This window comes from Telmatherina bonti (assembly GCF_933228915.1).
Source record: "Telmatherina bonti genome assembly, chromosome: 19".
Lineage (NCBI taxonomy): Eukaryota > Metazoa > Chordata > Actinopteri > Atheriniformes > Telmatherinidae > Telmatherina > Telmatherina bonti.
The window spans coordinates 24,347,666-24,372,561 of NC_136617.1; the positions used below are offsets into that span (position 1 = coordinate 24,347,666).

The window sequence follows — 24,896 nt, forward strand, 5'->3', positions numbered from 1 at the left end:
TGTCCGGTCTCTGTACGACAGGTGTCAGAGCTTGGTCCGCATTGCCGGTAGTAAGTCGGATCCGTTTCCGGTGAGGGTTGGACTCTGCCAAGGCTGCCCTTTATCACCGATTCTGTTCATAACTTATATGGACAGAATTTCTAGGCGCAGCCGAAGGGTTGAGGGGATCCGACTTGGTGGCCTCAGGATTGGGCCCCTGCTTTTTGCGGATGACGTGGTCCTGTTGGCTTCATCTGGTCGTGATCTCCAGTTCTCGCTTGAGCGATTCGCGGCCGAGTGTGAAGCGGCTGGGATGAGAATCAGCACCTCAAAATCTGAGACCATGGTCCTCAGCCGGAATAGGGTGGATTGCCCTCTCCGGGTCAGGAGTGAGGTCCTGCCTCAAGTGGAGGAGTTTAAATATCTCGGGGTCTTGTTCACGAGTGAGGGAAGGATGGAGCGCGAGATCGACAGACGGATCGGTGCGGCGTCTGCAGTAATGTGGACTCTGCGCCGGTCTGTCGTGGTGAAGAAGGAGCTGAGCCAGAAGGTGAAGCTCTCGATTTACCAGTCGATCTACGTTCCTACCCTCACCTATGGTCATGAGCTGTGGGTCGTGACCGAAAGAACGAGATCTCGTATACAGGCGGCTGAAATGGGTTTCCTCCGCAGGGTGGCCGGGCTCTCCCTTAGAGATAGGGTGAGGAGCTCGGTCATCCGGGAGGGGCTCAGAGTAGACCCGCTGCTCCTTCGCATCGAGAGGAACCAGTTGAGGTGGCTCGGGCATCTGGTCAGGATGCCTCCTTGACGCCTCCCTGGTGAGGTGTTCCAGACACGTCCCTCGGGGAGGAGACCCCGGGGAAGACCCAGGACACGCTGGAGGGATTACATCTCTCGGCTGGCCTGGGAACGCCTCGGGATCCCCCCCGCAGAGTTGGCAAATGTGGCTGGGGAGAGGGAAGTCTGGGCTTCCCTGCTTAGGCTGCTGCCCCCGCGACCCGACCCCGGATAAGCGGCAGAAGATGGATGGATGGATAACTGCTTCCCTGCCTTGGACCTGTGGCCTGAATTTTTACGGATTATGAGGTTAAATTTTCAGGTATAATTTTATCTTTGGTTGACACTTGGCATGCAAAAATATGCAGACATCTCTTCCTGAAATTGTAAAGCAAATGGAGTTATGTAATCTTTTGATTAACTCCTCTCCCAAATACTTCCATTCCATAAACAGACTAGCTGGCTAAAGCAATATGCAACATAACATTCTTTCTTCTATTCTTTTTTCTTCTTTTTCTTTTCTTCTCTTTCTCTTCTTTTTCCAAATTCAGTTAGCTAGCACTCTAAAATGATTTTCTGGGTTGAAAATTGTTATGTTCCCTAATGCCTAATAAATCCACATGAGAAGGATGGAAAAAAGCAAACAAATTGTGAAGTTAGAACTTACAGTGAAGACATGGTGACTCTGGCATCATTCATTACTTTGTGGCTCTGTGTAATGAAGCCTTTACCACCACATTCTGGTGTATAAAACAGTTTATTTGCTTAAAACAAAGTCATGGAAATATGTCAATTTTGTTTCCAATTTGCTTGATGGTTGGATGAACATGAAGATCATTTGTGATTTAAGGAGGAACTGTAGAAATAAAGGGATAGGTTTTTCCTCCATATTCCTTGTGTTACACTGAAGACATGTAATTACGAAAAGGATTTTATACAATGACATCAGAAGAATTGTGATTTGTGTTTCCATTTTTTTGTGAAAGCGGCAAATAAAGACCTCAAATAAAAAAACAAACAAACAAAAAAAACCCCAACTTTTTTATTGAAAATTTTTCATGGGTGGGGTTTTTATAACTTAACTTTGCTAACAACTTACTAAAATTGTAAAATAACTTTTAAAGAAGTTTATTTATTCTACTGTGGTCAGTGAGTTTCTGGCAGCCTGTTACGGAAGCCGCAGCCATAATTGTTAACATGTGATTCAGAGGAGCGAAGAAGGATTATCTCTGCATCTGCATGACAACTCCCTGACAGCTTTTAGCTGCTATACTTATCATGACTGACAAACCTGTCACACCAATACCCACCCACTCTTACTGTCTCACTTATTCTTGTAACTCTATGTCATGTCTAATTTTTCTTTAAATCTACATCACATTTTGATCTGCAGATACCATTATACTGAGAGGGTGGTGTAATCCCAAGTTTGATAAAATGCCATTCATCCTAAGAAATTCCCAGTTGAAGTTTTTACCTCTGAAATAAAGCAACAGAAATCTGGCATGAGTCAAACTCAGGGAATGGGCACACTGATTTGTCTCCATTGTGTACTTGAAATTATTTTATTTATATCACAGATGTGTCATTTATCATTTTAGTGTTTATAAAAAGGGGGAAGAATAATCAAACAGAACCAGCTTTGCTCTTTTTGGATGTGATGTTGCTTGTGTGACAGAAATTACTTTAATTTGACCTTCTTTAACATAAATTGATCAATGAGTGTAGCCTATAAATAATCATATTCTGTCATTAAAGAAAACATTAAAAAGGCAAGTCTGTTTATGTTCCGATACGTACAGAGAAAGGAAGAGAGAAAGAGAGAGAGAGAGAAAGAGAGAAATACCAGTGTATTCATATGATCATAATGAACTCCAGAGGGAAAGGAGTAGGCGTGCTCAGGCTACAGTCGGTCCTTGTGCGACCATTCAGCCACAAGTCTGATCAGATGCACGAGCCGTCCATCTACTGTACTGAACGAGAGGTTTTTGTGTGCGAACTTTCACTTTTTCATTCAGAAATTCACATTTGTCCACGTTTGGATTACTTTGTTTTTCACTTTTACGCAGGACATCTTTGCTAACTTCTTGCAGTGACAGCAGGGCGCGTGCGAGATCTGCTCGTATGGGAAGCAAATCCAACTTGGAAACGATTTACAAGGTCATACTAGGTGAGTTACCGTTATTTGTTGCGTATCTAACAGCGAAATCAACGTGTTTCTGGTCTTACTCGAGTTTTATTCCGGCTAATTTGCGCACTCGATGTGTGGTTGGATGTTGGGAGTGAGAATGTTTTCCTTCTTTGGTTTAACTTCATTATCCAAGTCATGGGTCTTGATAGCTAATGCGCAGCTGGCCTCACTATGTGCAGGCAGGCTCTGCTTCCAGTAACTGGATCGAGAAAATCGGGTAATGCCAAAATAGACACACGCACTGGCTTATTTGCAAGTATGCATCAGCGGAACACTGTGGAGGCGACTGCACTGCTTAATGGAGGGGAAGAGAAAACTTTAAGTGATTGCGTAATGAAAACGAAGCGCACAAAATGATGTGACTTTTTGTCCTCTCCATGAGAAAAGTAACTAATTTTTTACGGAAGCGAAGCTGTCACTCATTTTTAAAAAATTATAGGACATGGTTACGTTATAAAGAAATAGTTTTACTGTAAAAACGTGAAGCGTGTTACGTCAAAACGTGATAGTTTATGTGAGGCGCATTAAAACGGGAAAGTTATTACGTTAATGTGACAAGTTTTAAAGAGAAAACGTGGTTTTTAAACTGTTTTTGTCTTTACTGTCTAAGCAGTAAATCAGACAAACGCCTTTTCTTTTCTTTTTTGCTTTTTAACCAAAAGGGATTAAGTTATATCTGAGAGGGTGAAGCCTGGAAGACCCTGTGATGATAAACAGGACATCGTCTGTTTTTTCTTTATGTTGGCAACTTAATTCACTCAGTCCCAGCGGTGCATTTAGCCTTTATCCTTTTAATTATAGTTTTCAGAAGACAGCAGGGCCATATTCTCCGCCACTGGTACATCTAGCCTAAAGCAAAAGAACACACACGCGCGCACCATGTCATGGCAGGCAGGTGACGCATGTTGTACATATCTGTCCCCCATTCCTCTGTGTAAAGAATAAATTAAAGTACAACCCTTAATCCTTGACTAAAAGAACTGAAATGTTTCTGCATGACGAGAATAATTACCATGAAATATATTTTCTACCAGTATTTCTCACAACAGCATACAGGATGCCACTGTTTCATGTTGTTCCAGTAAAACTTATCACGTTATTAAAGTCATGAGGTCCCCCTTTTTTCTTTTTTAAATTGGGTGATATCTCTAAGCTTCCATACATTTTTTTGTTGAATACAGTTTGCGAGCTTTTAACTGATATTGTTAGGAATTTGCTTTTTCTTTAACACAAACAAACCTAAACATATGCCTCATGCCTCACATTGCAAACCTAATGTACACATTGCAGAGTATACAACTTTTTAGGCTACCATATTCAAAACATCCTGGTGTGTTTTATGGTGTTCCATGTATCCCGCTTCCTCTGTGTTTCCTTGGTTCAGATCACTCTAAACAAAGGAAACATTAAACATTTAGAAAGCTTACATTTGAGCCTTTGGAATTCAAGTTTAGGGTTAGGGCAAGGTCTGGAAAGACATCACGGTAACTCTTAAATAATTTATCTTAAATGACTCAACACAGTGAAACTGTATGAAGTCATGGGGTTTGTCTTCCTCGTGTATGAAGGAGGCAGGTTTCTCGGTTTTATTCAGAAAACATATTTTTGGTGTATTAGCTCTGCCCTCTTTTCCTCTCTTTCTCTGCTTGATATCTGTTCACACTCAGCTGCAACTTTCTGCTGTTCTGTCCCCTTTTTTTGCCAAAAAAAAATCCCTTTTACTGGCAAATTCATGAGAATATTCATTGTATGAAATATAAACCCATGGAAGTAGTAAGTAGTGCCACCACAGACACATGTACTGCCTGCTTCTACTGTCATAGTGAGGCACTACATGCAATTTGACACCAAACAACACTGGTAGGGTTTCTCAGTCTTACATGAACTTTATCAAGAGGGGAAAGCTGGGGAGAGTACCATGTGGAAATCACCCTTTTCTTTTTCAGATATTCATCGAGTGCTGCGGTCATGTTTTCCAAGGCCACTGCCAAGTTTGTTCGTCAGGTTGATCCCGATGGAAGCCTCATCCACGTGTCTCGAGTAAATGACTCCCAGAAACTTGCTCCCATGGCTCTTGTTGTCAAGCGCAACCGCATCTGGGCCTGGCAGAGGCCTAAATACCACCCTACAGATTTCACTCTCAGCGACTTGTTGCTGGGTGACAGTGTGCTCAATCCTGGTATGTAGGAGTTCACATTGCAGGTTTGATGTACTGATTCATCTATCATACACTTCGGACATGCTGCCATTCATTGTGTTTGTTTTCTCAGGAGTGTCTGAGACAGAATTCCTCACCTATAAAGGGATATATGGCGATGATCACTCTGGGATCCTGGACACAGAAGCTGCCCGTGTAAGCATTGCACTGGAGGGACGAGGCGCATCAAAGCTCCAGTCAAGTTTTGGCCAGCTGAAGAAAGAGGAACTGGACGTGAAGAAGCTGTTGAGAGACTCCTACAACCGGTGATTAATAACCTTCCTTTATGAAGTTTGTACAATCAGCACAAAGCGATGGAGGAAAGCGTACACTACTGTGTAAAAACTAAGGGTTGGAAAATCAAATCGAAAAATTGGAAATTGGGATTTTTTTCTTCACAATTTTAAAATCGATTTTTTTTTTTTTGTCAAAAAAATAAAATTTGTTTCAAATAAATAAAATGAATGCACTATAAAATTTTTGTAATTTTTTATTGTTTTTTATTGATCTTTTTACTTGTCTTCTTGGGCATTCTTGCAGCAGAATGATGGTCTGACTACTGCGTTGTTTTTTTTCCTTATTTTAATGAAGAAAAATGAGCAAAAAAGAAAAGTTTTCTACATTTTTTTTTTTTGTTTTTAATCTACAAAAAAAAAATCAGCAATATCGGAGAATTGTGAGAATCCCAATTTAAATCGAATCGGCACCCAAAAAAATAGGAAGCGAATCGGGACAAAAGTATATCGTCACACCCCTAGTAAAAACAGCAACAATAGTGGTGTAATGTTTCACTCAGCTGTTTGGTGAAAATCAGAGAGAGAAGATTTGAGCATCTTTTTCTTGGCATCAGGTTGGTGGACATGCAGCATGTGCTGGTGAAGCAGCTGGAAAAGCGAGCTGAAGTGCTAGCAGTGGTGAAGGAGAGGATCCTCACCGCCAGCTCCTGCACCGTCACTCTGACAAAACAGCAGCAGTGCACCTTTCAGGGGGCACTTGGGCTGCTGGGCCTGCTGGGGAGCTCTGTGAAGGTGTGACATTAAAATAAAATCTTACTGTGATCATAATATTTTCATTTACTTATGCTTGTGGAATTTAAAATATCTCACCTAGATGTACAAAATATATAAACAGCATTGAGATGTTTTTGGATGTTCATGGGTTTATTTTCAGGTTTGTGTGAAGGAAGCCAACACCATTGAGATGAACAGTGATGTTTCCTTGGAGATCCCCTCTGGTACAGTCATTGCATACAGCATACTGGAGCTGGAGATAAAGAAAGATGGACACTACGGTGAGTGTTTGTATTATAAATAGTCTGCGGTTAAAAAACAAATGTCTGGATAAGAAAGTGAAACTAAAAAAAAAAAAACTTCTCTAATATGTTTTGCCTCCTTGTGGCCTGTGTGCAAGCACAGCTGTGTTGTAACATCTTGTCTTAGATATCATTGTGTGCTTCTGCTTTTTTTTGTGTTTCAGCTATTAGCCAGCTGCGAGGATGGATGTTTATTCAGTATTATTTGTATTTTATCTCATTATTATGCCTCATCAGGCCTTCTCCTCATTTAGAAGGTTTTCCATAACAAATATTCTGCCTGGCCCTGGGATGGACTGGTTATCTGTCCGGGGTTTACAAGTCTCGCGCCCACAAGCAGCTGTGATAGGCCTCAGTCCGCACCTCAGTCAGTGTCCCTGAAAACGATCAGAGATGTGTAGAAATTAGATCAACGGATATGTTCTGCTTTTTTTTTTTTTTTTGTATGTTAGTTTTTGTTCATTTTTTCTTTGAACTTGATCATTTTCAAAAAGGAGCAAAAGATTCCTCATTAGCAATGATAAAACATCCAACAGCAATAATATAATAGGAATAGAAAGTAATGACAGAAACAAATAGAATGACAAGATAAAGAATTTTTGAAAGAATGATGTGCTAAAACTTTAGTCACTATCGGTCAGAGGTGCTTTTCTATTCACTGTGTGTGTGTGTGTGTGTGTGTGTGTGTGTGTGTGTGTGTGTGTGTGTGTGTGTGTGTGTGTTTGTCAGACAGAGTGGAGAGGCTACTACAGCTTTTCCCAGTTTAATTTTATTTGTGAAACCAAATAATAAAAGAAAAAATGCTTTGCCACTGCATATAAATTCACAATGAAAGGTTGTCACCCATGCACCAAATAGAGAAGTTCTGCTGACGACTAGGCTGACATACAGACTTAGTAAGCATTTAATTAATCTTTTTTCACGTTTTACACGCTGTTGTCATTCAGGAGGGATTTTATTGTTTGCTTCTCTTTGTGCTGATGTATGACGATGTGTGTATTTTTAGATATATGCCTCCAGCCTGGCACTATTGGAGGCTTTGAGGAGGACTCTGCCTCAGCATGCAGTTTACCTGAGTATCCCTTCACCACAGTGGATGGAAAGATCAACGGACACACAATTCAAGAAAAAGCATCTGAGGGTGAACTCCATAATGGTCTATTCATGTATTTGCCCTGTTTGTCATTTGTTCAGAGGGAAAGAACTTGCAGGTGTTCAGTGTCATAACTCTGTAATGAAATGGTGGAACTGAAGAAGGTTCCCTTTCTTTTGAAACACACATCAGTACATCACTGTGGAGTCTATGATGTATCAATGCAGTATTTTTTATATGAATGAACTGCTGTTGCACAAGCTGGGAGATCCCATATTGTGCAAAATTCCCTTTCTAACAGTCATTTTTGACCCCACAGCCTGTGTATGAGGTACGAAAATGAGAAAATGGCTCCGCTTTTAATTGCTAGCTCCACTTTTTAGTGAATGTATGCTCAAATGAGTGAGTTTGAGATCTGTCCCCTTGTAATCTGACAAAGGAAAATAGCCACTCCCCTGATCATGGATTCTGCCATTGACCTGGAGTGGGTGTGGCTAGAGACTGGTCATAATCAAATTTTAAAGATTCACACGCAGAAAAACTCGTTCTCACTAGAGCTCACTAGAAAAACTGTTAGAATGGCTGAAATTAAGGACCAATGCTAAATTTGAGGTCATACACTTTAAAAACAATGTTGTTGGATTTCTGACACACATAGGAAATTATTGAAAAAAATGTAAAATATGGGTCCTTTAAAAAGTAAGAACGGAGATAAAAGCCATTTCTATATAAAAGGATAATGTTCAGTTTAATTAAATGCATGAATCTTGTTCTGCTGTCTTTTAGGATCACAGGAGGTAGAGCTTTCTCCTCTGGCTGAGCTCCCTCCGTCTGTTCGCTACTCCTTAATCAAGAAGCTCCAAGAGACACTAAGGGACAGACCTGCCCTGACTTATCTGCAGTGTATGGTGAGGGACTCCAGTAGAAGGCAGTCTTAGGATATAATATTTTAGATTTAAATTTAGATCAGCACATTGCATGTCCTCTCAAATCATCACACTAGGTAAAAACATTTGCGTATAAACCTTCTGTTTCCTTCCTTTTCATTTCTTGCTCATGCTTGCCTCTCTAAACAGATGGAGATGTTGTGCGTTCAGGAAACAGTCGATACAGCTTTCACTGAAGAGCTGCCAGAGAGTCTGAGAAATGCTGTCATCGTCGATCTGCAAGAGTCAGATGGTGTCACAGAAAAGAGTCAGAAAGGCGTTCCTGAATGCCTGAATGCAGCCTACCTGTTAGTCAGTGCCATGGAAGGTAAGAGGAAACTAGACACAACATTTTTTTTTAATTATTATTATTATTATTATTATTATTATTATTATTATTATTATTATTATTATTAATAATAATAATAATAATAATAATAATAATTATAATAATAATTATAATAATAATAATCATAATCATAATAATGATGATGATAATAATAATAATGATGATAATAATTATAATTATAATAATTTGTTGGGGATTTTTTTTCTCTTCTTATGTTGCATGTGCAGAGTTGCCAGACGAAACACTGATTTATCTGACTGAGAGTCAACCAGATTTTCTGGATGCCATGGACAAACTGGTTGGTTAAATTGTTTTGTTTTAAAATTATTATTATTATTACAAGCTACTATAAAAGTGATTTTAGTTTTCTGCTGCAATGTGTTATAGACTTCTGTGAAAAAATAAACTATTTCTATGCTGGATTTTCCCAAAGTTTTCATACTCTTTGTAAATTGTCACAATCTGTGGAAAAACTCAAGCTTCTACCATTCCAGACACTCTATGCTGTTCAAAATCATTGTAATTACCATGATCAAATGGAAACTGTTGTTTACATCAACTCAGCAGGTGAAAAGCAGCAACTCTGCAGTTGGTTATTTAGCTAAAAAAAAAGCTCAATGAAAACTTGTAGCGCTGCATTGTGGCTGCTCACAAATCAGGAAAGGGCTATAATGCCATATCTAAATATCGTTAGGTTCCAGTGACCACAGGACAAAGTATTATTAAAAACTACAAGCTGTTCCACAGTGTGGAAAATCTCAGGAGATGTGGTAGGAAATCCAAAGGTGCACCTGCACTGGCAAGGCTGATAGTGTGAGAGATGAAAAAGAATCCAAGGATCACTACCAAGGCCACTGTGAGGAATCTGGGTCATGCTGCTGGCGGCATCTTGGGACAGCTAGTGCATACTGCCAGATCCCATGGACGCAGAACGAGGAGGGTGCAGCCTTTCCAAGAAAGCCGCACAAGTTCCCGTTTGGCCTTTGCAAAATGTCATCTGGAAAAAGTTTTGTGGTCAGATGAAACAAAAATAGAATCATCTGACACAACAATGCAGCCTTCATTTGGCATAAAAACAGGAGAAATATTCAACCCCCAAAACACCATCCCCATGGTCGAGCATGGTGGTGGGACTTAATTCTTTGTGGATGTTTTTCTTTCACTTGAAACAGCTGCCTAAAATTAAGCACTTTCTAGCACAACAGTACTTTGAAACAGTAATCCATGCCTTTGCAACCACCTGGCTGGATCACTGCAATGCACTTTATTTTGGGGTCTGTCAGACCTCTATATCTCAAGTGCAGCTTGTACAGAACGCAGCTACATGTCTAACTTGCACATGCAAATATGAACACATCACCCCAGTTTTCTCTTCTCTTCACTGTGCACTTTAGGATCCATTTTCAACTATTTTTATTTACTTTTACTTGCCCCGTTTTTCCCTCTCTGAGCTGCTTGTAGCATCTTGCTACATTGCAGCTCTCATATAGGACCAGAAAGAGTAACCCTGGAAGAGAGAATCTGTAGAGCTGGGGTGTTCAAGTCATGTCCTCAAGATCTCTTATCCTGCAACTTTTAGATGCATCCCTTCTTCAGCACAACTGAATCAAATAACTGAATTCCATATCCTGCGTGTGATAAGGGCTCTGGAGAGGCCTGGTAATGATTTGATTCAGGTGTGTTGGAGAAGGCTTGCATCTAAAAGTTGCTGGATAATATATATCAAAGGCGAGATGTGGTAGAGGGAACTACAGATAAGAGTAAGGGCAAGGAGGCCTTCCCATCTCCAAAGCCTGGCGCTCATTGCAAAGGATAAATAATAAAAAATAAACATGCTTGTCAGCAATTATAGGAAGCATTTAATTGCTGCTATGGTCAAAAGAGGCTTTTTTTTTTTTTTTTTAAATTAATTTTATTAAGAATGGTATGAAGGATTTTCAATATGCCATTTTCATACCATTGAGGATGGTCTTAGTTACCTTTTGGGAGATGTCCGTGTCATTTTCAATCAGATAAATGCTACTTTATTAAAAAATAACTTAAACTTTTAATTTGTCTGGTGTAAACAATTTTGAACCTTACTATGTGTTTCTATTTCACCAGATGAAGAGGTTGAAGGAGAGCAGCAAGCCTCTCTCCATCCACTCTCTTCCCATCTTGCTGCAGGACAACCAGAGCTTCCAGCAGGCAGAGCAGCTGCTTGGCTCCATCAGTGTGACACTGAGAAGGGAGGCTGAGCAGCTGTGGATGGAGACTGGGAATGATGCAGGAGCTCTCCCACTGGTCCTCACTCTGACCATACATGGGCTATCCTTGCTATGCACTGGACTGTAGAGGTCATAGTGTCGGCATGGATTATAAGTTTCCTATTTCTTTCTTTCTTGTAAGTTGTCATTGAGAATAAGCTTATTTCTGTTGCTATTTTGTATGTATATCCATATACATACCTATCTATATATAGATATATATAATATATTTTATACATATTTTACACATATTTAACAAATACATGCTTTTATTAAAAAAATATATATATAAAAAAACAAAACACATGAGATGTCTAGAAGTAAAAGTTACTCATTCTGGAGGACAAACATTTTTTTCAGGCAAAGAAATGGATGTCAACCAACAGGGAAGCTTTTTTTATTCACACATGAAGCTAGAGGTGCACGAGTCCTGTCCTTAAGATCTATCCTTCCACCATTCTCCAACACACCTGAATCAAATGGCTAAGTTCACTCATCCCATATCAATCAGCTCTGCAGAGGTCTGGAAATGACCTATTTATTTAATACAGACGTGATGGAGAACGGTTTCATCTAAGAGTTCCAGTATAGTAGAGCTTCAACATTAGACTCGGGCACCTGTAAATTCAGCTGTTTATTCTTGCCAGGACAAAATATGTTCACTATTTAATCTGGTTTTTTTAAAAATGTATTCTCATGTATATTTCTGAAATAACAGGCGTGAAGTTTCATGTCGTGATTATATGTTTTATGATGTTGGCCCTGCCAAATCTGTCTAATTTATTGTTAAAAAAGAAACATTTCATTAATTCTCTGCAATATTTTCTTTATATGCAGTTCAGTTTATTTCTGTTGCAAAGTGTTACAGTGCTTTATCTTGGGCAAATGGTAAATGCTTCTCTCATGCCTAGCTGTTTTACTCTCCTGAAACTCATCAAAATGTTTAAACTTGATCGAAATATTACTACTTCAGACACATTTCAACAGGTGATGTGATTCTTAAAAGAATGTGTGTCCCCTGCATCATTAAGAAATTTCAAGAATAAAAAATAAATAACTGATGTTTTTATTATATAAAATATTATTCATAACTTTTGTTTTTTTTGCTATATTCTTAGGCCCAAGTCAAAGATTGCACATTTAATTCCTCATAATTCTGTGTTCCATTTTGATTTAAAAGTAACTTTATTTCCTAAAGATAAACAAATCCCTTGTTTTTAATAAACGCATGATGTTGTTGTAAGATATATTAGTATTTTTGTATTTTAATTAAAAAAAAAACAAAAAACCCAAAACTGTCCTTTGGGGTCCCTTTCATTTCCACCACACATCACAAAATGTGCCTTTTGGGATTTTTTTAAATGTGTTTGTACAATTGCAACTGCAGGAAATGCCACATAACAAGGCAGCACAGGAGAGCAGGGTTATCTACATGGAAGGGAGCAAAACAAGAATCAAAGTAAATCTTTGTAGAAACCAAGACTAGGCTTATTGGTTGTCATTTCTAAACAGTATTTCTTTTGATATTGGGTGCCAAGCATAGGCTGTGGTGCCAATTGTAAAACATGAGCATTAAAGTTTTTGCTGAAAAATGTTCTTTCTTTCTTTCAAACTAAATAAATTAAAACCAAATAGGTATTTGTTACAAAACACAAAACTGCTTTCGAAGTTTGAAAATGATTCTGGATAAAGACAACTCTTATGTGGTCCAAAACCATTTTTTAAATAACATCTTACATTGGATTTCTAAATAGTATTGTACATTATGTCCCATTACAATATAACCAGACAATAAAACAGAGGTGCTACACACAATAACTTTATTTTTATTTATTTAGTTATTTGTTCATTTCATGTTCAGTTTGACTTTGCATTGTTTCACATGAACAAAAAAGCTCAGATGGAAGATAAATCTTGTGCAATCTGCCCCAGATTATATTATAATAAACGATATACATTGCTTTAAAAATATCACAATTGACCTCTTATCTTTTAATTATATCATTGTTTATCTTTATTTCAATTTTTGTATTGATTGACATGTTCTTGTATCTTCAATACTGCTATTCCAGAGTTGCATCCCTCTTATGGAAATACAATGAAATTTAGCATTTGTTCTCATGGGTGGTCTTTTTTAGACAAGTATGTTCTTCTCAGACTGAAATTACTCTCTCATCTAGAAAAGCTTTTGGACACAGTTAGGCAGCTGATAATTCCTAACTTTATACATAATGTGAAGAATCTTGAATTTTAACAAATCCTCAAATTTCAGTATTTTCAGTTTTATAAACATAGAATTTGTTGTTCTGTATATGTGGAGTGTGTTATCATTCTTATGGCTTTTTATTTTAAACATTTTTTTTTAAAAGAACACAGGTGGTTGTCTTTTATGTGTTCCAAGTTATTTATCTCAGTCTTTTCATATTTAGCCTATTTTTCTACATTTTTTAATATATGCACACGTTCACATACACATATAGATTTCAAATATAACATATAATGTAAATATTACATCTACAAGTAAATGTATTGAATCTAAACATTTAATATATATATCTAAATGTTAAATGTTATACCTAACTGTTTAATATTATCTTTATTTTTTAAAAATCTTATATCTTAAACTTTATCTTAAATATTGTATCTAAATATCAAATATTATAGCTAAAAGTTAAATATTATATCTAAATGCTGAATCATATATATAAATCTTGAATGTTATCTCAAATATTATATCTAAATATTGAACCTAAATGTTTCAAATATATGCTTATTGACTCCACACCTTATAACCTCAACCAATGAACAAGCTAATACAGAAATTAAAAAATGTCAGAATAATGTGCTAATTATTAGAAAAGTTGGATAAATAATGAAAACATGTCAGCAGCAGCAACAACCATAGACCGTATATGTATCTTTATACAGTCTATGGCAGCAGCAGCAGCCTTTTATCACCGTAGACATCTGATGTTTATGCTTGGCAGCCCATATGACGTCTATGTGGCAGCCTATAAAAATGTCCACCAGGGGCCGCTGTGGGACGAGCGTGATGAATGGCGTCATTCTCATGCGACCGGCGAGGTCCGCTGAACGTCAGCAGTGTCGGGCTCCAACGGGAATTCACATTATAATCATTGAAACACCGACTTGAAATGACAGTTTGTAGCTTTTTCCTTCAGGGCCGTTGTCGATATGGGGATAAATGCTGGAATGAGCACCCCAGAGGAGGAAGCAGAGGAGGAGGAGGCTACAACGACAGTTATAGCCGGTCGTCTGGTCAGCAGTCCAGAGGAGGTGGAGGTAAATACAACCTAAAAACTCTCGAAATGAGTCTCAGAAGCCTAAAACTTTAAGCAGAGTCATTTCTAGCTGTGTTTTCAACTCACTGACTAGTTGTTGGCTTTTGTTTGTGATCCTTTTGGTTTATATAATTATGTGAACAAGCTGACACATATCGGACTAATTAAAGAGGAAAACTGAAGAGAGGGTTTCTCATCAAATCAAAGATACTTTATTACTTCTTCATTCACATGAACAGAGATACTGTGCTGTAAGTGCATGTACAAGTGAACTGAAGACATCTGGGATTAATATGATTTTTGCTTGTTTGTTCCAGGTTTTGGAAACAGAGTTTGGGTGAATCCTTCTCAGCAAAAAGGAGGCTACATCCAGCCTTCCTCCTTTTCCTCACAGGGAGGCAATGACTGGGGTCGTGGAGGTGGTGGAGGAGGTGGTGACTGGGGCAGAGGTGGAGGTGGAGGTGGAGGTGGAGGAGGAGGAGGAGGAGGAGGAGGAGGGAGAAGAGAAAACATAAAGAGCTCCGAATTCCCTTTTTCTACTCAGAACAGATATTCAGCACTTAGTGCTTCCACCAACACCTTTGACAGAGGAGGAGGAGGAGGAGGAACAGCAGCAGGGGGTAGAGTAGCTGGTGATGAAGATGATGATGATAAAAAACTGTGAGTTTGGTCCTCTTTTTGGTGTGGCTTTTAAATAAACTTATTCACACTAAGATATAAATTTTTTATATGGCTCATTGTTAACCAGGGAGATCATTCAAATGGACATGGATGCTTGGGAAAGTTCAGGGCAGTGGGGCTTCTCGTGTTACTCAAGCTTCAAGACGTGTATATCTGGTCTGGATCAACGTTGTTTTCATTATAACAACAGACTTACTTATAACTGTGACTTGATTTAAACACATTCCTCTCTTCTTCTGTGCAGGTTTTACTGATCTCTCTCCAGAAGAGCTCAGGCTGGAGTACTACTCTACAAGGGCATCAGGAGATCTGCAAAGCTATGTGAGTCAAGTATCATTGAAAGATTGTATTCTTTATCTTCACATCAGTAATAAACACAAGATGGTTGATATCTGAGAAGGATGGCATGCACGGGAATCTAATACAGCCCTTTTTTTTTTTTTGTGTTAAGCTTAATGGTGTCAATCAGTTGCTCAGTCAGTGGAAAAGCCGAGTCCAGGAGCTGAAGATTATGAATTCATCCACTCGCACAGCACTGGTAAAACACATATATAATATGCACAAGTTGGCAATGTAACAAAACAAAATTTACAACCTACCATTGTTTAATTGAGTGAGCAAGTTTTGGTCTTTAAAGATTTTTTTGTTTGTAGCTTGCAGAGTTAAATGGAACAGGACCACAGACCTCTGCTGGTGGCTTTGGCTCCGCATCGACTGCGTTTGGATCCTCTACATCCAGTTTTGAGAGCAAAGGTGAAGTATTGTTTTAATGTAACAATTGGATAACAATTCTTGAAACTAATTTTTCTACCTCACAAAGTTGGATTCATCACATTTTAACTAGTTTTCAACATTACTAACCATAAATTGACCAGTTACGGGTCTATATTGTTTACATGCGTTAATCAAAGGAATGGTTTATACCACACAGGCAGACACATGCCCTCATACTAACGTGTCATCAGCATGGAAATTCTTCAGAGTGACACATATAAATGGGAATTTTTTTTCCCCAGATGTTTTGATTAATTTTTACTCTAGCTGGAGCACAATGTACACTATAGCAACTCTAAGTTATTCAACCATTCCAGATAAACCTCTAAGAAGAAATACATATATTAAAAACATATTCTGGGTGAGAGGGTTGGACTAATCGCTGTTTTCTTTTTTTTCCTTTCATGCTAATTCTAAGTCTCTTTGACCACACAGGTTTTGGTGCCCCAGCAGCTGTCCAAGCCAGCAGTTTCAGCTTCAATGCTTCACAAACTGGATTTGGTCCCTCAGCTGCTGTACCATCCTCAACAGGGTTTGGGAGCACCTTAGCAGGTCCTGCACAACCTCCTTCAGGGTTTGGGTCCTTGTCCACACCCTCAGCTTCGACCTTCTCCTTTGCTTCCTCAACCACTGACAAACCAGCAGCCTCTGCGGGGTTTGGGTCAGCCTCTGCGGGGTTTGGGTCAGCCTCTGGGTTCGGCTTCTCCTCTACAGCAAATACTGGAGGAGGATTAGGGAGTGGATTTGGGTCTGCAGCTCCTGCCACGGCAGGTGGCAGCAGTGGTTTTGGACAGACAGGTGGGGGAGCCGCTGCGCTGGGAGCAGGGTCTGTCGGGGAGGACTCAGACAGCCTATTTACACCTGAAAACAAACTGACTGAAGAAGAGCTCAATCAGTTCAAGGCTAAAAGATTCACACTTGGCCAGATTCCTCTGAAGCCTCCCCCAGCCAACATGCTGGTGGTTTGATACTCTGGAAAAAGTTTGAGTTTTTTTTCAAGAATATGATGAAAATAAAGATTTTTTTCTGCAAAGCATAACTGTTGATCGAACCTCTTACATTAATGATCACATAAATGTCACAGCAGTGTTAAGGAAGACTTGCATTGGGTTTTATTTCACATTTTTGCTAAACATAAGTTTATTTTGTATACAGTTATACTAATGTACTATGTAGTTAATTTTGCACATGAAAGTTCAGTTCAAGTTTTGTCATTCCAGCCTATAAATACAAAGACCGAAACACTGTCTCGGGTCCCAAATGTCGGCAGAAATTCTAAAATTCTACAATATACACTAAAACACAATAAATCCCCCCCCATCCCTTCAATTTATAAATCTTGTATATAAAAGTGTTTAGCACATGCAAAATAAAAAGGAAGTCAATATTAACGTGCTTTTTCTGCGTTTATCTGTCTCATGGCCTCTGGATAAAAGCTGTTTCAGAGTCTGGTAGTCCAGGCTTGAATGTGCTGTAATCTTCTGCCTGATGGAAGAGGTGTGAAGAATCCGTGTGCAGGGTGGGTGGGATTGTCCATGATGCTATGAACATCACGGATGATGCCCATAGCATCGTCCATGATGCTTATAAAGTGTTTTTAAGCACACAACTTACAAGCGGTCAGTAAAAATGTGTTGTATTGATAAATGATAAAAAATCAGAAATTATATTTTCTTATTTACAAAATGTGTCAACATGACTTCCTGTAGTTTCATCCCTCAGTCAGGAGAGGGCGCTGCTCTAAAAGCTTTAACATCTGTCAGATGTTTTATATTTATTTGGAGCTCTTCCAAATGCAGTACCTGGTGTGTAATTTTGCTTTAGCTTGAACTGCTGCTCATTTCTAATGTTGCACAGTGTTAAAAGAGTAAACACCACCTTGTAGGCCTGCATCCTCTTCAAGACAGCAAATCATGTTAGCACAGAAAACAAATGAGTGTGTAAACTGTTCAGGATGCATTTATTAGGTGCTGAGCACCATGGGACCATAACAAGAGTAGTACAGTGGCAGGGCCAGCAACAAGCAGTTTTACTATAGAAGCCTCTGCACTGCTGATCTGAGCATATTTTCAGCTGACCAGGACTCTGTGATTGTAGGAAGTGAAACAAAATGGAGCAGGATGTTGGCCACAATAACCACACAGTGGATTCAATACAGTACTAATTCCTTCAATTTCATGTTGTGCATACCTTTAAAATGGTTGCAAAACATTAACTGTAAGCAACTGTGTGCAGTTTCTCTCCTGCTTCTCGGCCTGTCAGCAATCCCCTCCTCTCCGCCCCCTGTTAGCAGATAATACATAAATAATTTAACACATTAAAAGGCTCATGAAAAGGCTCTCTCACTTCGCTGGCAGTTGTTTAATTTGCAATGCAGCTCCATCAAATTGCTAGTCTGGTGTTGTTTATGTAATGCACACAGGAGTAGAGAGTGGATCAGAGCAGATTTACATGTGAAGGATGAATCTGTCGATGTCTGCAGAGTGCAGACACAAGCCATGTTGATTTTTTTTTTTTGATATTTGAAATAATTGAATTTCACCCATCGAACCTTCCTACTCTGACTTAAATTATTTCCCGCTTTCTGCTGAGGATTGTTCATAGTTTTTCATGGAGGAAGCTGCTTTTAAGATATGTTCTAGTCAATGCATCTGTTAAATCCTTGTTCTTTACATGCAATCTTCAACAAACACTAATAAATTATGACCCTCCCTTACATTGTAATATTGCTGGGTTTGATTATAGTATCATGAACCACAAATATACTACATATTTGGTTCTTATATATTTAAAAAAAAAAAAACTTTTTCAAGTTGGGAAGTAGGTGGTCTCAGCCTTGTTGATATATTTAGGCTATAAGCTTTAACATGTATAAAAATATTGTAGTTCTGAAGGCAACCACTGCTTCCAGCAGCAATAAAACCTCCTCCCTTATTTGCATTTTCTGATGAGTATTTCTTTAAATTTATTAAATATTCCAATCTACTTCATATTAGATACTGTTGCGTAGCCATTGTGGTCCGTAACTCAACTTAGGATGAGAACAGATGCTCCCACCACAGCTTAAAGGGTCTCTGTGCAGAATACTAATGAAGTAATTCGGATTCAGAGCTGCTATTATTAATGCTTGATGCGAGCTGATTCTGTTGGAGCCTCCTTACCTTTACAGCTGAGAACAAGGCTTACTAATTGGAACAATGAATCCAGGGGTAGAATTGATTGTGTTCTGCCACAGCACTTTGCCTTTGGGAAACAGTGCATTGATCCCATGTCTGTGATTTATGCCTGTTTGAGTGGTCTGCTTCATGGGTGAATGACCTGAACATATTTCACCTGTGAACACATTTTCCCAGACAGATCTGAACCTATGTATCTATATTCCAGAGGTTTATGGGTTTCTATCATTGTGATCTCTTGGCAGAATAGTAATAGGAATTTCCTGTCAGTACAGAAGATATATGTTTTGCATTTGAGGCCAGTTAGAGTGAGGCCCATGTAGATGATTGAAACTGAGAATGCATGAAATTTTGGGATAAAAGAAGCCAGCTGCAAATTGAGATAAAATTGTAACCTTATCACCATAATTTTTGGATGTCAATTGTCAGTGTGTACACTGAGGATAACTGTGGAAAGAGAAAATCCCTGAACTTAAGAGGTCCTGGTGTTTCAGTTGATCTGTGAGTTTGGTTTCACTCAAACCATTTTGGCCATCATGGCTATTTGTCCGAATTGTAAAAATCAACATGAGAAAACTGATTAATGAAACTGGTGCATATAAGCATTGACATGAGCTGGCATGTATTTGAATTTATGAAGTTCATTATCTGAAATGGACAAAGGACACTTCATAAAAACACTTGATATTATGCATTTTGATCTCAAACATTAATGTTTTAAGTTTACATTCACAAATATCCACCACTTTTTGCTTATTGTAGTTGATCATCATCTTGGCTATCAGACACCTCTCTTATGGAACTAGTTCCCAGTTTGGGTCTGGAAGACACTCTCTCTAACTTTAAAATCAGGATTAAAATCTTCTTTTTTGATCAAATCTAATATTTAAGGGTGGTCTAGCCACTGGCTGTTTTAAAGCATGCACCATGCATGACTGATCAAAGAAATTCAGGAGGACATTATCAGAAGCTGCCAGTATAAGAAAGAGAGAAAGAGACAGGGCAAAAAATAAGACAAGGGTCAGCATCAGACTGACTTTTATTTGCTGAAAGAAGTTTAGAGAGGATACAGGATGCAAGACGGCTGCTAAATTAGCCTTTGTTAGGGGGACCAGAGTGTGGAAATCTGTCATAATTCAATGCCAACTCCCTAAAAATAATAGACAGAATAGTTTCATTTTTAAACGTGAAGTCTTTTTTCATACCACAAAACAAAACATTCACCCCCCACCCCATTGTGATGCAAAAGATATCCGTGAAGGGCAGAAAACATCAGATTACAACCAGTCGAGGCAGATGGCTGCCCTCCCTGATCCGGGTTCTGCTGGAGGTTTTCTTCCTGTTAAAAAAGGGAGTTTTTTCCTTCCCACTGTCGCCATGTGCATGCTCAGAATAGGTGATTGGATTGAAGTCATGATTTGATGCAGTCAGTTGGTTTCTTTTATAGGCTATGTATGAATTGACTTGAAATGATGTGTGTGTAAAGTGCCCTGTGACAACATTGTAGTGAAGTGGCGTTATACAAATAAAGCTGCATTGAATTGAATTACACCCAAAACGGGTTTTGAACAAAGGTTTTACATAAGGTGATCTAAATCTACCAAACTTTATGATGACACTTCAGGTATTAAAGAGTGTAATAAAGCCAATATTACAAGCACTGGAAAATAAATAAATAAATAAATAATAATAAATCCTATTAGATTCCTGTTTCAGATTGAAACACCTGCTGTCTGAACCTTTTCGGCTACTATAGTTTGTCATTCACAGCTGGACTTGTGAAAACAACCAAACCACTTTAAACATCCGGAAAACTTGATTTTTCTTGCATGTTTGACACAAAACACTCTAAATAAAAAGGCAAAAACGTCTTCATGGAAAGTTTTTGCCAGATAATAATTCTCCATCAATTTAGTTTGACTCCTTCTCTGCTGGTGCACACGATTTGCAGCTTTTGTTCGTGTCACCCGGACGTAGCCACACGCGGTCGCTGTTTGCCAATCCTCTGAAATCATCCAGGCTTTACTTTGTAATCCATCCTCCCTCCTCCTCCTCCTCCTCCTCCTCCTCCTCCTCCTCCTCCTCCCCTAGTTTCTCCACAGCAGCGCGTCTCTCACCGCGCCTTGGATGCCGTGTGAAGAGCAGCACTGAACGGAGAAGCAGTCCAGCAAACCGCCGCACGTCCGCACACCAGCAGAGCAAAAATAAAACCTAAACGATGACATTCTTACAGAAACGACAGGGGCAAAGATTTATTTGACAACTTCCGACCCCACACAGCTTTCGCCGCTCCTTGCTGTTAAGTGGTGAGTGCACGGGTTCCTATTTTTTTTTCCCCCCTAATAATTATGATTTTAATAGCAGGCTGCTCGTCTCTGCACAGGACAGCAGCAGCTATGACTGAATGCAGGGGAGAAATGAATATGTCAATTGATGATCCCAACATAGCAACACATATGGCTGAAAATACAGATTTATATTTGATGGCATGACGTTGTATTTCTGTTTTACAGTTGCACTGGTTTAGATTTTAATTAGCTTTAAAGACTTCGTTTTTTGATTATATCTTATGTTTATGTTTTATTTTTGTTGTGTTGCACTGCGGTGCAACAATGCACTGAACAGATTCCAGGATCATACCATATGTCGTACAAGCTTATAAAATGTTTAAGAGATTTACAGGAGAAGGCACGAATTATGCACTTTGGTTCTACTGCTACTGATAAGGATATTTATGAAAATTTCATTAAGCTTTGAGGAGGATTTTCTTTTTCAGACATGTGAGACTGTTGATTGAGACATGCAAGAAGGGTCTTAGATGGGTCAGTCATGCACCTCTGGTCAGAATAAGGGTTTCATAGGGACATAATTGCATCATGTGAAAAGCTACCCTTTCTTTGTTTGAATTGTGCATATGACAGTAAAGTGTGGGGTGGGAACATGAGGGAGCGAATAAGCATATTTTATTATGCCTTTCCTCTTAGGTCAGGCCAAGTGCATGCTGAGGTGTGACATTGGCTGTGTGGCACATGCATGCAACACACAATAATAAACAGAACAACGTCCTGATCTCAGCTCAGACTGTGCCCATCGCCTGTGGATGGAAATGAAAACACGTGATGAAGATCTTGAGCTTCATGTGACTTTTTCTTGCTGAGAAAACAAAAGAGTCTGAAAGCGGTTTGATAGTTCTGGCATCTGTATAATTTTTAGTGTTGAACACCGAGGTATGAATGCATAAACAGCCACCTTTGGAGTGAGCCCCTTTTGGCACCTTTTTAAGGAGAAAGTGAATAATTATCCACTGGTTCAATGCTTAAAATCTCACCCAATTGTGACTTGATCCTCGGAATAATCGTTATTTAAGACATAAACACACGCCGTGAAAAGCCTATTTCTCCATTTAGCCCTAACTCAAAGTATAAATGCATGAAGAGAAATTGTACACATTCTGCAGACCATGCAGAAGAGAGGAAGATGAATTGTTCTTACAATCTCACACAGCTGAAACTCACATATCTGACTATGAAGTATTAATGCACTCGTGCCACGGTCTAGTTGGGCGTGGCGATCCAAGCAGCTTTTAGATGTGTGCCACACAAGCTAGGGCAGAGGGGGGGGGGGGCAGGCAAAACTCTGCTGTTTTGAAATATTTACTTGAAATATGCGTGTGTTTGTATCTGAGTGGTAAAGGGAGATGCGTTGCATGCTATCAAATAATCTGGAAGTTCAAAAGGCCAGGCTAACTGTTGTGCGCTGTATCATCTGCCATCAAAGAGCCTGGGCTCTCACACAAACATGCAGGCGTACCCTTTTTCAGAACTGATAGTTGGAAAGGGCAAAGTTCAGTGCAATGTGCACACACACTAATAAATGCACTGACACATCTGACCACACTCCAGATCTGTAGCTGCCCGCTGCTGGTCCTGATGCTCTTTGAAATTAAAATCAAATGAAAACAACCAAGCGACTGAACAGACACTTATCATAGTAATAAGCAGGCCTCGGCCTGTTTGCTTGAGTGCATCTTCATGTGTGTGTTGTTGCACAGCATGTTGCTTTGTGCAACTGTGGATAGCCATCTGTAAGGCACAATTCCCTGGCCAAGTTTTGTGCATCATCAAAGAGAGAGGCCACAATTCATTGACAATGAATGGATGGTATCGCACCTCCACTGACACTTCAGACTGGACTTGATAATGAGATGCTGTGGACTCATATAAGGGATATCCTGCACAATAGCTTAAACTCTTGTAAATAAGGTCAATATGTATTTTTTTTAACTCCCTAATTTTCATGAGCAGATCTAGTCACATAAAAGCTCAGCAAGTTGGCCTCTCTGGGTCAGAATAAAGCTTTACTCAGAACTCAATTTACTAAAGATGGTAGTAGTCAGTGTACCATTGCACCAGTGTACCATTATATATATATATATATATATATATATATATATATATATATATATATATATATATATATGTATATGTAAATATATATATATATATATATATATATATATATATATATATATATATATATATATATATATATATATATATATATATATATATATATATATATATATTTATAGAGCAACAATTTTGGTCAATCAGTGAACGTGAATTCTGAGTAAATAAAGAGATCCAACCATCTTGGTCAAGTCCCTGGTCCATTACATGCTCTAGATATTTAAGAAGTGAAACCGCTCAGATCAATAACTGAAATGTAATGTTAGAATATAATCATCGCGTCTTTCTAATGACAGGGATAATATAATACGTACCTGTATCTGCTGTAGCTTTTAAATAGTCATTTTCTTTAGATCTTCACATATAATAAAACTGAAGTATTGTAAGAGATCTATCATATCAGTAAAACAAGCAACCAGCGCAATAAATGAAGCCATGTTTAAAAGGGAGGATAGAGAGAAATAGATAGAAATTCCAGGATAGAAATCTTAAGCATGAAGGAGAAATGATGAATATGACACTTATCTTGTCCTCCTACAGGATTGGACTATCTTTCAGTGCGCGCACGCCTTCTAGAGGTTTAGCCCTAAATAAGACAGAGATAAGTATTCTGTATGGCCCCAGTTGTCTCTACAGGCCCGTTGTAGACCCACCTTCAGCACAGTGCAACCTTTTCATTCTAAGCTGAGACTTAGTGCTATGATATGGTAAGTGGGGGGAGATTGCATGTGTGCTAAGGCCAGCTACAGTACCAGCATCCCAGGTGGGATGGCGGTGTGGGGGTGGCTGAGGGGCAGTGAGAGAGATGTCACTGACCACATTAGTCACCAGAGAAAGCAGGGCATGAGTCAGGAAAGCTCCCAGTCTCATCCATCACACCCCTCTTAACCCACTTTCCTTCCAGCCTTTGCTACTCTGACTTTTTATTTTTCTATTTTCTGCTGGCTCTTCACCCCCCCCGCCCCCCACCCCCGCTGCTGACTGAGTAACTTTGCCATCCCTCTTTTGATGCTGATGAAAAGGGTGCAAAGAGAATGATTCACTGCTGGACAGATTGCAGGTAGCTGCCAGGCATGAAAGCAAGAGAAGCTTTAGGGATAAGCTTTGTAGTGCAGCGAGGAACGTCTCCTAACAAACAGCTTTTTAGCGTAAATATAACAATTAAGGGAGTTTGTTTAGTCAAGTCCAGTCACGGTGGAGTGATAAGAGAACATTACATACGATGGTATCGAGAGAGAAACTATTCAGACTTTTCTGTGGTGATATGAGCGGTCTCATTTCTGCATAAAGCTGCTGGTTTAAACTTGAGTAGCAGTGCATGTCTGCCTTACTGCTGCTCTGAAAACATAACATCACCAGCTCAGCTATGCAGGGATTAGCCTGGAAAATGGGAGAAGCTGCGGATGAGTGAATGAACATTTGAA

General features: G+C 39.1%; 2 protein-coding genes across 3 annotated transcripts; both read left to right on the top strand.

Moving 5' to 3' along the window:
- Window positions 1-2,687: 2,687 nt before the first annotated feature.
- On the top strand, window positions 2,688-12,431 carry LOC306769862 (gasdermin-E-like). Of its 2 annotated transcripts, XM_079258609.1 has the most exons (11): window positions 2,688-2,748; window positions 2,850-2,926; window positions 4,894-5,126; window positions 5,218-5,410; window positions 5,995-6,172; window positions 6,315-6,435; window positions 7,463-7,597; window positions 8,336-8,457; window positions 8,626-8,803; window positions 9,052-9,122; window positions 10,928-12,431. In XM_079258609.1, the coding sequence occupies exons 3-11, from the start codon at window positions 4,916-4,918 to the stop codon at window positions 11,156-11,158; spliced, it is 1,440 nt and encodes a 479-aa protein (XP_079114735.1). In that variant the 5' UTR covers window positions 2,688-2,748; window positions 2,850-2,926; window positions 4,894-4,915; the 3' UTR covers window positions 11,159-12,431. The 2 variants fall into 2 exon arrangements, with proteins under 2 accessions (XP_079114735.1, XP_079114734.1); XM_079258608.1 differs by having other exon boundaries at window positions 2,688-2,926.
- Window positions 12,432-14,159: 1,728 nt separating this feature from the next.
- nup42 (nucleoporin 42) lies at window positions 14,160-17,139 on the top strand. Its single transcript, XM_079258365.1, has 7 exons — window positions 14,160-14,373; window positions 14,690-15,032; window positions 15,121-15,209; window positions 15,298-15,374; window positions 15,505-15,591; window positions 15,707-15,806; window positions 16,263-17,139. The coding sequence occupies exons 1-7, from the start codon at window positions 14,226-14,228 to the stop codon at window positions 16,793-16,795; spliced, it is 1,377 nt and encodes a 458-aa protein (XP_079114491.1). The 5' UTR covers window positions 14,160-14,225; the 3' UTR covers window positions 16,796-17,139.
- The last annotated feature ends 7,757 nt before the right edge of the window (window positions 17,140-24,896 follow it).

Excerpts from the sequence above, each read along its gene's own strand:
- LOC306769862 (XM_079258608.1), top strand. The coding sequence starts at position 4,916 with ATGTTTTCCAAGGCCACTGCCAAGTTTGTTCGTCAGGTTGATCCCGAT. Across the intron at positions 5,127-5,217 it reads TGACAGTGTGCTCAATCCTG|GAGTGTCTGAGACAGAATTC; the intron begins GTATGTAGGAGT and ends TTGTTTTCTCAG. Across the intron at positions 6,436-7,462 it reads AAAGAAAGATGGACACTACG|ATATATGCCTCCAGCCTGGC; the intron begins GTGAGTGTTTGT and ends GTGTATTTTTAG.
- nup42 (XM_079258365.1), top strand. The coding sequence starts at position 14,226 with ATGACAGTTTGTAGCTTTTTCCTTCAGGGCCGTTGTCGATATGGGGAT. Across the intron at positions 14,374-14,689 it reads GCAGTCCAGAGGAGGTGGAG|GTTTTGGAAACAGAGTTTGG; the intron begins GTAAATACAACC and ends TGTTTGTTCCAG. Across the intron at positions 15,375-15,504 it reads CAGGAGATCTGCAAAGCTAT|CTTAATGGTGTCAATCAGTT; the intron begins GTGAGTCAAGTA and ends TTTTGTGTTAAG.